The sequence below is a fragment of the Garra rufa genome, chromosome 4 (genome assembly GCF_049309525.1).
Source record: "Garra rufa chromosome 4, GarRuf1.0, whole genome shotgun sequence".
NCBI lineage: Eukaryota > Metazoa > Chordata > Actinopteri > Cypriniformes > Cyprinidae > Garra > Garra rufa.
The window spans coordinates 11,705,172-11,720,568 of record NC_133364.1 but is presented as its reverse complement, the minus strand read 5'-3'; the positions used below and the strand labels follow the sequence as shown (position 1 = coordinate 11,720,568).

At 32.2% G+C, this 15,397-nt stretch overlaps 1 protein-coding gene across 1 annotated transcript in view; it reads right to left on the bottom strand.

Annotated features, from left to right (window-relative positions):
* Positions 1-15,397, bottom strand: part of cped1 (cadherin-like and PC-esterase domain containing 1) — a 76,806-nt gene that overhangs the window by 50,202 nt on the left and 11,207 nt on the right. The window contains exons 2-4 of the mRNA XM_073838074.1: positions 12,377-12,548; positions 5,488-5,582; positions 4,795-4,876 (exon numbers count right to left, since the gene is read on the bottom strand). Coding sequence (XP_073694175.1) covers positions 4,795-4,876; positions 5,488-5,582; positions 12,377-12,548 — 349 coding nt within the window. The remainder of the gene's footprint in view (positions 1-4,794; positions 4,877-5,487; positions 5,583-12,376; positions 12,549-15,397) is intronic.

Here is a 15,397-nt window from a genome sequence, read left to right as displayed (position 1 = left end):
CTATATTGCCAAAAGTATTCGTTCACCCATCCAAATAATCGGAATCAGGTGTTCCAATCACTTCAATGGCCACAGGTGTATAAAATCAAGCACCTAGGCATGCAGACTGTTTTACAAACATTTGTGAAAGAAAGGGTCTCAGAGCTTTCAGAGAAAGAGCTCAGTGAATTCCAGCGTGGAACTGTGATAGGATGCCACCTGCGCAACAAGTCCAGTCGTGAAATTTTCTCGCTCCTAAATATTCCACAGTCAACTGTCAGCTGTATTATAAGAACGTGGAAGCATTTTGGAACAACAGCAACTCAGCCACGAAGTGGTAGGCCACGTAAACTGAAGGAGCGGGGTCAGCGGATGCTGAGGCGCATGGTGCAAAGAGGTCGCCAACTTTCTGCAGAGTCAATCCAAACTTCATGTGGCCTTCAGATTAGCTCCAGAACAGTGCGCAGAGAGCTTCATGGAATGGGTTTCCATGGCCAAGCAGCTGCATGCAAGCCATACATCAAGTGCAATGCAATGCAGTGGTGTAGTAAAGCATGCCGCCACTGGACTCTAGAGCAGTGGAGACGCGTTCTCTGGAGTGACGAATCGCGCTTCTCCATCTGGCAATCTGATGGATGAGTTCTAGTGAAAGGAACTCTGAATGCTTCAGCATACCAAGACATTTTGGACAATTCCATGCTTCCAACTTTGTGGGAACAGTTTGGAGCTGGCCCCTTCCTCTTCCAACGTGACTGTGCACCAGTGCACAAAGCAAGGTCCATAAAGACATGGATGACAGTCTGGTGTGAATGAACTTGACTGGCCTGCACAGAGTCCTGACCTTAACCGGATAGAACACCTTTGGGATGAATTAGAGCGGAGACTGAGAGCCAGGCCTTCTCGTCCAGCATCAGTGTGTGACCTCACAAATGCGCTTCTGGAAAAATGGTGAAAAATTCCCATAAACACACTCCTAAACCTTGTGGACAGCCTTACCAGAAGAGTTGAAGCTATTATAGCTGCAAAGGGTGGACCGACGTCATATTGAACCCTATGAATTAGGAATGGGATGTCACTTAAGTTCATATGCGTGTCAAGGCAGGTGAGTGAATACTTTTGGCAATATAGTGTATGATTTTTTGTAATCGAGTTTAGAATTTAATTAAAAAACCATGACAGCCCTACTTTATTTATTTCTGAAAGTGCTAGAAGTTACATAAGTTGTTTTAAGTCAGATTTGACATAAAAAAATGTAATTCTCCAGTTTTCTCCAGCCACAGTTACTTTCCAGGTTTTTTCCAGCCACAGTCACAACAAACATTGAGTCACATTTATTGCTCAAATGTATTGCTTGAATACTGTAATAAAATGGTATAACAGTATTCCTAAGAGGGCAAAGTTGAATTTTCAGCATCATTATCAGCATCATAAGGTCTTTACTGTCACTTTCGATCCATTTAATACATCCTTGCTAAATAAAAGTATTCATGAATAGGTCTGTCACTACCGATTATTTTGGTATTCAAGTAATCCGTCGATTATTTTGTGATTAATCTAGTACACTGTTAAAAATAAAGGTGCTTCAAAAGGTTCTTCACAGTGATGCTATAGAGGAGCCATTTTTTGGTTTCACAAAGAACCATTCAGTCAAAGGTTTTATAAAGAACCATCTCTTTCCTACCTTTTTATAATCTGAAGAACCTTCTTTTGCCACAAGTGAAACAAAAAGGTTCTTCAGATTTTAAAGGTTCTTTATGGAACCATTTAGACAAAAAAGGTTCTTCTATGGCATTGTGAAGCACCTTTATTTTTAAGAGTGTCTAATATCGCTTTTCATGGATTCTCGTCCGTGAAATGCGCGGTTTTGCCGGTTAATCAACATTGGATTTTTTATAATAGAGTACTTGAATTTAATCAACAAACTCGTGACAGCCCTACTTTATTCATTTCTGAAAGTTCTAGAAGTTGCATAAGTTGTTTCAAGTCAGATGTGACATACAAAAATGTAATTATTTCAGTTTTCTCCAGCCACAGTCACATTCCAGGTTTTTTTCCAGCAACAGTCACAACCAACATTGAGTCACAAGACATTCTGTTATACTCTGAGTTTTATTTGTGTGGCAATGCAAAAGGTACCATTGCTAGAACTACTGTAGATCACTGTCTGGGGTTAGGATCACTTGATCGCAATTATTATTAGCTTAATTCAAACCAATACACCCTATTCTTCAATGCAGAAGTAAGCCTAGATGGTCGTTAATTAGACAGTATAATGAAATAAGAAGAATAACGTGCAGTAAACGGCAAAACTGTTTGCACTACAAACCAGTGTGTTCATAATAAAGACAATACATTAGAATAACATGGTAGGACACATCAATTTGCAATATCAAGTAGTAAAACAAGCTGTTTGGTAACCTTAAAATAGCTGGACACAGATGAGACTGGAAGCCAGACCAATTAAATTTACAAATAGCCACGTTCTTACAGCAAATATGAGGTGGATAGAAGTCAATGTGTGTGCAGTACGCATTTAGTAGTCTTCATATCAACACATGCACAGCTCAGCATAGCTGAGTGGTGATCTGGCACTGCTGTGCGAATGAAAATTCCTTGACTGTTCCCAGTCAACATGTCACCATTTAATCAGAAACACACACATATGCCTCTCCAGCCTCAGAGAAAGGATGTCACCACACCATACAACTCGAGCAATACTAAATACTCTCAAACATGTCTACAGTACACGTCTCCAAACCTCATTCAGTTAAACCACATGCCACACCAGCCTTGGGCCCCATTTCAAACCCCTACGATACACTTGGAAAAACATCAGGATCTCCTTAACCCATGCATCTGCCAAAGTCCAGGTCACTCCCAACCCAAGTGTGTAAGCTATGCTGAGTTTACATTCAACTCGTCACTGACCCGTCCATGTCATGTGTATATTTGTGCACTCTTCAGTACGCCTGCCTTCAGATACCATCATAAAGAGGACACAACCTGGCCTAGCCAAACCCCAAACACCAGGACTCAATCGTTCGTGTTTCTGTGGGCGTCGGGCCAACAGGAAGGACAATATTGTTTCAGAGCTGGAGACAAAGCCTCCTTTTCTGAAGCTGGGCGGTCTTGATGCCGCAGAGGCAGCGGGTGAAAAATCGGTCATTATTGTCACAAACGTAGGCACTGTTTTCCTCCTCCTTTGAGGTCTTGGAGAAGTGATGATTGTAATTGGTTCAAAGAGGTAAAATTAAGCGTGATCAAGTTCAAAGAGCGTTGTAACGCAGCGTTGTGACATATAAGAAAAAAAACGGCTTTTTGAAGAAAGAACGATACGGTAACTCACCATGGCTGTTATTAAATGGCATTTGTGATGTGCACTTACCTTTTAATATCCCTGCAGCAGAGAGTTACTTGCGGTAAATACCACTCTTGACACTGACCTTTATAAGTAATTACAGAGACAAGCTTAAAACTCTCTAATACACACCTGACTGAAGTGCGTCACACACACACTGCACCGTTAGGGACGTCAGTTAAATTTAGAAAGGACTTTTTTTTTCAACCAAAGTGATGATGCTTTATTTCAAAGCATTCTCACAAAAGAATGAATTTTTAAGAAAGGTTTTTGTTCATTTAATAAAAGCCAATGGGGTCCAAAGGGGTTGTTTTGGACCCAGTGCTGTTATTTTTAATTAAAACTAATAAAAATCTATTTTTGTAATTGAAATAAAGCTGAAATGAGATACAATGAGAAAAACTTAAACTTAAAAAAAACGGAAACTAAGTTTAAGTACTTTAACTAAAAACTATTTGGACCCCATTGACTTTCATTATAAAGACAAAAATATATCCAAAAAAAAAAATCTTTTGTGTTCGACAGACAAAAGAAATTCCGTTTGGAACCACATGAAAAGGTGACAGAAATTTCATTTTTATGAGAACTACACCTCTCAAATTCTTTAAAAAATGTTAATTTCTTGCAAAAATATATTATATTGGAATATAATACACATTTTGTATGGGCTATGGTGATTTTATGATGCTTTTTCATTGTACAGAAAAGAGCAGCGTTCATTATTAAAACAAAATACGTAAAATATAATAAAATAAATCTGTCATAAAATAAAAAATAAAATAACAATTATAGGCTATGGTGATTTTTTGATGCTTTTTCATTGTATAGAAAAGCATTCATTAAAATAATAATAATAATAATAATAATAATAATAATAATAATAATAATAATAATAATAATAATAATAAAATAAAAAATAAAATAAAATAATTATGGGCTATGGTAATTTTATGATGTTTTTTTCAGTGTACAGAAAAGACCAGTGTTCATTATTTAAAAAAATACATAAATAAAATAAATGAAAAATAAAATAAAATAAAATATGGACTATTGTGATTTTATGTTTTTTTTCATTGTATAGAAAAAAAACAGCATTCATTATTTAAAAATAAATAAATACATACATAAAATAAAATAATAAAATAAAAAAAATATAATAAAATATGGTCATTTTATGATGCTTTTTCATTGTATAGAAAAGAACAGCATTCGTTATTTAAAAATAAATAAAATACATAGATAAATACATAAAATAAAATAAAAAATAAAATAAAATAAAATAAAATAAAATAAAAATAAAATAAAATAAATACATATTATGGGCTATGGTGATTTTATGATGCAGAACACGTAAGTCACTCAACACTAAAATGAAAATAAATTCAAGTAGTAGCTGCAAAAATATATTATTGTCTTATTATCTGTGCTAAAGAAATGCTTAGAAAATTCCTGCTCACCTGACAACTGGCTGTCCGTCAAAAACCGGCAGACTCCTCCCATGTCCAGAAACGCTCCGGCAAAGGCTGGTATTATGTTAACCTGTGTGGAGATTTGACATCAGAGAGATCAGAGGTCAGAGTTTAACGAAGACCACCATGACAGATAGTTTAAAAACATTGAAAACAGCCGTCATTCGTTAATGCCATAAGATCCCGTGAGATGACTAACGGCTTATGAACGAGAGTGATTTAATAACTGAGACAGTAAGTAGCAGTTGTTCTTGGATCCCGTCCAGAACTATAACTGGCCCAGGAGACTCACAACAGATGGGATATTTAGGCAAATCCGATCATTATATGAACATTACTAAATACAGCTTTTAAATGAATCGTAAGTAAGAACGGCTCAGGCTCTTTTAAGCGAGTTTTCTGCATTTTCAAGAGTGAACTCAGAGGAGTTGCGGATGCTGGAATGTTTTATGGCGTCCTGGTTTCTATAAACATTCCCTTTGAATTTCAGGACCGGATCTTATTTCACATGCATTTCAAACAAAAAGAGTTTGGCATTAGCGCTTGGCGTTTGTTTGCTTTTCCTTCTTAGTGTCAGATCTATAATGCACCACATTTTTTTGATTATTGTGCATTACACTGCATCATAAACAGGAATCTCTTTTTGAGAGCTGGATGTATGTAGGGAGTGGGTGGTCTTACCCTCTGGCGGTGCTGCGGATGGGCCAAGTTGATTTTTCGCAGGCAACTTTTTTCAGAGCCCTTTAGGCATATTAAGACGGACCAGTCCCTTCCATCTGTGCTCAAATGAAAATATATTTAGCAAGAGATAAAGAAATAAAGCAAGAAAAAAGATGGCAAGATCAGCACTGACTACGTGCTGATGACAAAAACAGAGGATTAAGGCAGTTACACAAACCCAAACACACACACTTGTTTTCATGTTTTATGAGGACATACCAAAGGCTTAATGGTTCTTATACTGTACAAACAGCATTTTCAATCCCCTTACTCTAACCTAACCACTCACACAAAACTTTATACATAAACAACAGTTCAAAGGCCCTTATGAAATTAAAATGATGAGTGGTCCAAATAGGCAACAACCTAATAAAAAATAAAATAAAATAAAATAAAATAAAATAAAATAAAATAAAATAAAATAAAATAAAATAAAATAAAATAAAATAAAATAAAATAAAATAAATAAATAAATAAATAAATAAATAAATAAAATAAAATAAAAAACAACAAATAAAATAAAATAAAATAAAGCACAATAAAACAAAATAAAATAATTTAAAATAAATAAAACAAAATAACATAAATAACAAATAATAGACAATACATTTAAATAAAATGATAAAAGAAACAAAATAAAGCAAAATAAAACAAAAATAAAATAACAAGTAACAAATAAAACACAATTAAGCAAAATAAAATAAAATAACAAATACACTAAAATAAAATAAAAATAACAATAAAATGAAATTAAATAAAAACTAAATAAAAATAAACATAATAAAGCTAAAAAATAACAAATAATAAAATAAAACAAAATAAAATAACAAATAAAATAAATAAATAAATAAAAGCCAAATAAAACAAAATAAATTAAAATAAAATAAAATAATAGTAGTAGTAAATCGTTGTAGTAGTAATAAATACAAATAAAATAAAATGAAATTAGTACTAGTAACAATAAAATAAAATACAAATAAGTTGTAATAGTAATAAATCAAATAATAAATCAAATAAAAATTTAGTAATAGTATCTGTAAAAAATAAAATAAAATTAAGTAAAATAATAATTAGTTGCAGCAGTAGTAGTAGTAATAAATAAATGACTAAAACATGAAAAAAAAATTAATCAAGAATATCTTTACATAAGTTCAGGATATTTCTGTTTCAATGGAAATAATAGCAATTTTATTTATTTCAAATGAGGTCACATCATAGTAATAATAAAAATAGCAATAGCCAATATATTATTTTATTTATTTATTTATGTATTTAATATTTTATTTATTTTTTATTTATTTTTTTGTATGGGCACTTCTATTGGAAATGTTGAAATACCATAACTGTATTGATAAATACTTTTTTCCAAATTAGGACATCCCTGATTGTCCCTAAAGGGATGTTTTGTCATATTTAGCTCACTTCTGGGGACAACAATCCCCCCAAGTACAGCTAAGTAAACACTGTAAAAAACTAACACAAAACCTCACATAAGCCTGTCTGTACTTCCACAATATGAAAACAAGGAAGAAAGCTCAAGACTTGGAAAATTCTTATAATAAAGACGGCCAACAGTTGTGAAGTCCTTTTACAGACCTAAAAATGAGGACAAAAGTGGATTACATAATGCTGTAGCAACACTACGCGCAGTCAGGAAGAAACTGAAGCGCAGCCGATTTTCCTTTCACCGTAAGATTGCATCTATACCAGACATTCTTTTAACTCTTTAATGTTTTTTGTGCAGCTTGGAATTAAAGGAGGGCACATTCATGGTCTCAATCAAGACATCAAAGACACATAGCCCCTACGCAACCTCTCTGCATGCAAACCCATATGATTTATGAGAGGCGTTTTAATTCACCAAATGCCAGACCAGAGCTTCAGAGGGCCAATTAGCCATCAAGAAGTCACAATATAGTCGGCCCACTTCAAACTGAATATATAAAGGCATGTGTTTCAGTACATGAAATTAACCAATCATATCAATAATAAATTCCAGCTAACCAATCCAATCTAAGACCAAAAGGATGCTAATTCAGGAACATGTTTTACTTAATTAATTCAAGTTGTGCATTTGTAACGTTTAATGCTTTAGAAATTTGAACCATTGTTTATTGAGTTAATAAAACGTCTTCAAATTCTTTGAGAGAGAGAGAAAGGGAAACTGTAAAAAGCACATCTGGTAGTTATTGCGGTAGTCAGCATCGCTCCAGGAAATTCGCTGGTGTGTATTTGGCATAAAGTCCAAACATTTGTGCCTGAGTGCCGTCCCAGCCCAAACAACAGGAAGTACTGTTTATAGCCAAAGGGAATCATGGGAAATCAGCCGTTATGTCCCTCCTGATACTATCATGATCATTTCAGCTCAATCTACATTTTGATAGTGCTGTTAACAGCTCATCATTTCTAATCAGTTCAGTGCAATTGAATGTTTCTAGCCTAAAAAAGGCTAGACCACAGTTTATAAATGCTGCATACCTAATAGCCCATAGTTAAATAAGCGTCTCCATTATGGTCTGTGCTGACTACATAACTGTCACCACATGTAAATCTACAATCATCAAGCCCTTTATACACATGCATATACACACACACGCTATCTGAGATGTTTAATGTGGTAGTACTGGAAAGCACCGCAAGGCTCACTGATGCCCGCGGTGTTTCTGGCATTAAGATGAGTGTTTGTTTTATCAGCAGTGTTTCTGTGTGGTTCTGGTAAAGTTGTTTGGGTGGAGATGTTGGCCTGATGACCTTGAAGTTTTTTATGTAGTTGCAGGCCAGCCCGTCAATCTGAATGACAGCTGTTGACAACCTGGCTTTGTTCACAGCGGCAAAGAAGCACCTGCTTGTTTTATCACTTAATACACAGGACCATACTTGCATAGTGCAAATAAAATAAAATAAAATAACAAAAAAAATAAAAAAAATAAAACAAAATAACATAAAACAAAATAAAAAATAAATAAAATAATAATAATAATAATAATAAATAAAATAAATATAATAACTAAATAAAATAAAATAAATAAAACGAAATGAAATAGAATAAATAAAATAACAAATAAAATAAAACAAAATAAAAACAAAATAAAGCAAATAAACAAAATAAAATAACCAATAAAACAAAACAAACAAACAAAACAAAACAAAACAAAATGAAATGAAATAAAACGAAGCCAAATAAAACAAAATAAAATAACAAATAAAACAAAATATAACTAAATTAAGCAAAATAAAACAAAATAAAATGACAAATAAAATAAAACAAATAACATATAAAATAAAATCAAAATAAAATAAAGCACAATAAAACAAAATAAAATAACAAATAAAATAAAATAAAACAAAGCCAAATAAACAAAATAAAATAACAAATAAAATAAAACAAAATAAAGCCAAATAAAACAACAAATAAAACAAAACAAATAACACATAACATAAATAAAATAAAATAACAAATAAAATAAAGCAAAACAAAACAAAATAAAATAAATTAAATTAAAAAAATAAAACAAAATAATTAAACAAAATAAAATAAAATAACAAACAAAACAAAATAAAGCAAAATTAAACAAAATAAGATAAAACTAAATAACAAATAAAATAAAGTAAGTGTAAAGTAAATAAGTGTAAAGATTACCAAAAAAATTAAATCATACTGAAAATCTGTAATCCAAAATTCAGTCTAAACCTAAAATTATTTTAAGAGCTTTAAAGCAAACAACAACAACAACAAACTGTAAAAGTTATGATATGAAATTAAATGGTTTTATGATGGAAAACTCTTTTTATGTCTAGGTAAAGCTTCTCACTCAAATTGGTATGCTGATACATAACATGTCATTTTGTCAAAATGTGTATTCATTAGGAAAATATGTACAATGGAATCATTATCACTAATGGTCTCAGATGTTTGGACCTCAATGTATTTTGTTTGCATTTATCCATCAAAATAACGTGTCATTACATGCATTATTCAGGAATAGTGCTTTTCAAAAGCAGTCAAAATAACTCTTGAAAAAAGAGGAAGAAATGAAGAAAGGGTTCAATTTGTGGTAATAAAGTTGCATAATACTATATATACATCAACATAAATATCAGGATGAATATTGCATAATGAAGTATCAATGGTCAGCGCTATGTATACACAAGACATTTACAGAAACTCAACAGCACAGTTCACTTTAGAGGCCTCCATCTCAATCACCTCTCTGTGTCCAGTCACGACCTGGAGGAGGAGGAGGGGAGGAAGGTTTTAGGACCCCAGCTGTGACCGTGAAGCAGTGCTTAAACTGAGCTGGAGACCAAATTAACCCCTGAACCACCTGAGGGTGAACGGGAACAAGCAGCAGCACACAAGAGTGCAATTTATTACATGGCTCTCTGAAATACAACCTGATTGGTCAATAATGACCAATAAACTATTTTAGACCATTGTCCTTGCAGGCCAATCAATGATACCTTACATAATACACACAAAACACTGTTAAAGACACACAAGAGTCAAGCCAGAGTCAGAGTAGGTTAGGTTGGAATACTTGCATAATACATAGCCTAGTATATGTACTGTGTACTGCATACTCATAAAATGTTATGAGAAATAATTATTTTACGTTTTTAATTTAGTTATGCATTAACTAAAAATGTATTTTAATCAAACTAGGTGAATACAACTATAAAAATGGATGATACTTATTTCTGACATCCATTCCAGTTCATTCTTCACATTAGAAATGGATGGCAAATGGTCAAAATGCATTGCATTTGCAGAGCGCTTCGGTTGCATATAACACATTTTGGTGAATTTAGTAGTTCACAGCAGGCATTCCATGCATCCATTTGCATACTGTGATATGTGGTGCAAAAATAGAAGTTGGTAGCATGCCAGTCTAAACATACCCAATCTGTCCTGAGCCCATACAGTTTAAAGCAAGCATGCATATGTCTACTCTTCTCAACAGCACATTAATTAGTATATATTTTATATCCAGTATGTATTCTGGGTATTATATACAAACGTGCTGTATGCATAATTAAACATAGATGTCCTATTACATACAGTATATTGAAATAATGCAATGCACTTATGTTTCAGATGTCGCACTGGGAATGGAAGTTTAAGTAATTTCATCCATGATTTAACACTTAATTGGATTAAAGGAATAGTTAACCCAAAAATGAAAATATGCTAAAAATATACTTCCTCAGGCCATCTGAGATGTAGATGAGTTTGGTTTTTCATCAGAACAGATTTGGAGGAATTCAGCATTTCATTACTTTCTCAGCAACAGATACTCTGCAGTGAATGGGTGCCGTCAGAATGAGAGTCCAAACTGCTAAAAACATCACAATATTTCACAAGTAATCCACACAACTTGTGTGCTTGAAAGAAACACATTCATTAAGATGTTTAACTTCAATCCATTGCTTTTAGCAAAAAAAAAAACTATAAAATACTATCCATAATGTTGTTTGAATCTTGTTTGAATCAGGAGAGAAATATGCACAGATCAAGCACTGTTTACAAGCAAAAACAGTTTATATGCAAAAACAGCAAATATGTCAGTAGATATAGATGTATAGAGATATAAGCATTATTACGGATTATGGAGTCATATTTTGGCCAGAAAATAAAACACCAACATTAATCGACGGACTGGAGATGTTTGGATTACTTGTGGATTATTGTGATGTTTTTATCAGCTGTTCTGATGGCACCCATTTACTGCAGAGGATCTGTTGCTGAGAAAATAGTGCTAAATCTATCCAAATCTTTTTTGATGAAGAAACAAACTCATCTACATCTTGAATGGCCTGAGGATAAATACATTTTCATTTCAGCAAAATAAAAATAAAACAATGCTGCAAAATGAAACAAAATAAAATAACACATAAAATAAAATAAACAAAACAAAATAAATAAATAAAATAAAACAAATTAAAATAAAACAAATTAAAATAATTAAAATAAAATAAAATAACAAATAAAACCAAATAAAGCAAAATTAAACATAATAAAATAACAAATAAATAAAACAAAATAAAATAAATGAAACAACAAAATAAAACAAATAAATAAAGAAAGTAAATAAGTGTAAAGTTTAAAAAAAAAATGTAACATACTGAAAATCTGTGATCCAAAATTCAATCTAAACCTAAAACAATTTTAGGACCTTAAAAGCAAACAACAACAACAAATTGTAAAAGTTATGATGTGAAATTAAATGATTTTATGATGTAAAACTCTTATTTTTATGTCTAGGTAAAGCTTCTCACTCAAATTGGTATGCTGATACATAATATGTCATTTTGTCAAAATGTGTATTTATTTGGAAAAATGTACAACAGAACTACTCCTTTTCAACATGCTAAATAAATATATTTATATCATGTAAAATATGAATAAACAAGCTTTCCATTGATGTATCTGGAATCTTAGGGTGCAAAAATATATATATATATTGAGAAAATCGCCTTTAAAGTTTCCAAATGAAGTTCTTAGCAATACATATTACTGATCAAAAATGAAGCTTTAATATATTTACAGTAGGAAAATATCTTCATGGAACATGAACATAATCTTTACTTCATATCCTAATGATTTTTGGCATAAAAGAAAAATCGATAAATTTGACCCATGCAATGTATTTTTGCCTATTGCTACAAATATACCCGTGCTACTTATGACTGGTTTTGTGGTCCAGGGTCACATTTGGTAACTGTGTAGTGTGGTATAGTTTGAAGTGTTGTACATGCTAGAAGACAAAATTAGGCAGCATTTCATACACTAGTATTCCAAATATAACCTGACTGGATTTACATACAAAAGGGCAGGATGTCCCCCTCTCACCTCTTCTGTCCTGTCTGAGTGAGGCGCTGGTCTCTGCGTAACGGGCCTGATCCACTCTATACCCCTGCTGCTGTAGGACCCTCTGGTACAACTGGACCTCGGTGTCCGTCAGAGCATGTTGACCTGTTAGAATAATGGCTTTTCCTATACAGCTGTGTTTAGAATGATGCACCTGAGAGAGAAAAGAAAGAAAAGCAGTTTATTTATAGTTGAAGTTACTACCTTTAAAACTTAAAAAATGAACAAATAAAGCTCCACAACAGGTTTTTAAACTGTGCTCTGGTTTTGTAACATGTGAGGATCACAACACCAAAGGCTAATCAGAAAGGCAGCTGAGCATTTCCAAAGTACCCATAATGCAGTCTAGCGTGGTAATGACCGTCAGGTAGGGAGGAGGGCTGATTAGATCAGAGCGGACTTCAGACGCCTGGACCCGTTCAGAGTTTTAAGGTGACGGCTGCTGCGGTGGAGAATTTTGGGATATGGTTCAGTTTAGCATCAGAGTAAAGCTTGACAACATGAGCCTTATTAAAAGGCATATTAAACATAGCACACGATCATCCAGTTCCGTGTTGCATAACAGAATCGGAGGAACACAGCGTTATTTGGGCATGGTGTGCGTGACTGAGGAAGGGAGGGGAGCGTTTCCTCTCTTTCAACATGGATGATACTGTTCCCCTTTCTTTTCTCTCTCTGTATGTGGTCATCTTTTTGTGCCGTCGTGCTGTGCTGTTCTCTCTCGCTCTCTCTCAGAGGTCCACTCCTCCTCTGCTTGTAAATGTTTCCATCTGGGAGCTCAGCCACATTAATGAAAGGCTCCCAAATGGCCAAAGTCAACCCCTGAACCCCATTATTCGCTCATTTAGTCTTCAAACAGACTCTTTACTATTGCTCATACAGTATACGTAGGTCAGGGATTTCAAAAATTTTCACTGACATATTCAGTCAAAATACAACTTTTTGAAAATCTAAAATCTGAGGGTGCTAAAAAATCTAAATATTGAGAAAATCGCCTTTAAGGTTGTCCAAATTAAGTTCTTACCAATGCATATTACTAATTAAAATTCATGTTTTTTATATATTTACGGTAAGACATTTACAAATAAATGAAAATCGATAATTTTGACCTATACAATGTATTTTTGGCTATTGCTACAAATATACCAGTGCTACTTATGACTGGTTTTGTGGTCCAGGGTCACATATAATAATAATAATAATAATAATAATAATAATAATAATAATAATAATAATAATAATAATAATAATTATTATTATTATTATTATTATTATTATATAATAAATATAATAATATTATTTAATAATATTTATGATTTATTAACAACATTGGAGGTACTTGTACATCAGTTTTAGTTGTACAAATGTATTTATTTCTAGGGCTGGGACACGATTAATCGCGATTAATCGTGTCCCAGCCCTATTTATTTCTCATTGTCATAAAAATATTACTATTAGCAGGAACAACAATACATTTTTTTTTTCAAATATAATACTTTATAAATATAAATAAAATATAAATATATTAAAAATATATTATTATGTAAATGTATAACTAAGTTTTGTTTCATTATTATTATTATTATTATTATTATTATTATTAATACATTATTAATAGTACTAGTAGTAAATATAAAAATGTTATTTCTAATTATATTTACAACTGCAGAAATGTACAAAAATTTGATATCAACAACAGCAATAATAATAATATTAATAATAATAATAATAATAACAACAACATATATTATAATTAGTAGTAGTATATTTACACTAATAATAAAATTATAAGAAATATATTACTATGTAAATGTACAAAAAAATTGTTTAAATAATAATAATAATAATTATTATTATTAATATAATTAGTTAGTTATAGATATATTTCTTATATATTTAAGTATTAGTTAAAATACATATTATTAGTAGTAAGACTAGTAAATATAAAGATTTTATTTCTAATTATATTTACAATTACAGAAATGCACTACCCTTTTATATCAACAACAGCAGCTGCAATGATAATGATAATTAATAATAATAATAATAATAATAATAAATGTAATACATTTATGTATTTCTAATTATATCTAAATGTTTCACATTTTAATTAGTCAGTACAAACTTTATTCTCCCCTCATATTTTCTATTGTGTATTATATTGGAAGATCAAATTTAATTTGTTAATTTACATTTTTTACAAGTACATTAAGGGAGCTGGGACCTCAAAACAATAAAATCAAGATCACTGAATAATGTGGCTTGTTCTGGCGATGTGTACTCATTTAGGCAATTAGACTTCCATTTGAACAAAATTAACAAAGATCCAAACACTTACACTGAAGGAAGGACTTAACCCATATCTAGAGACTTTGGGCCATCTAACAAATAACCATCAACATAACCATCTTGGCAACACATATAAGTCAACACCACTAAAATCTAGTTTATAACTGTTTTCTTTTCACCTAGAATTCCAACTTCATCCCTAACTCAGAAGAAGCAAGAGGCATCACATTTCCATTCATACTTAGTTTCCCACTCTTTCTTACCCAACATCCCCCAGTCTGTCTCTCTTCCTCCCATCTGCTCCCTCTCTCCTGCCCCTCTGTGAGACCTCAGGCTGCAGACGCTAATCTAAAACATGCAATTACTGGACTGCATTCATTTCACCCTCCGTGTCTGCGGCCCAAGACACAAACATCATTACTTCATTAAAGCGCTGCCTAAAACAGCCCAGCGCTCAAAGGAAGTAATAACAACGAATAAGAAGCATCTCATGAAGAAAGAGGGGAAATAAAAAGGAAGTTCGGAGGGAGACGAATATATATATATATATATATATATAAAACCCAAAGAGCTGAGAGAGCACAATGATACATTAACTTTAATAAGATCTGAAATTAAATCAGCTATACACAAAACATTAAATCCTCTCAGGGAAATCTTCCTTTAATTCCCGCCACATAAAAACAGGAGATGAATATACACATAAATATTAAT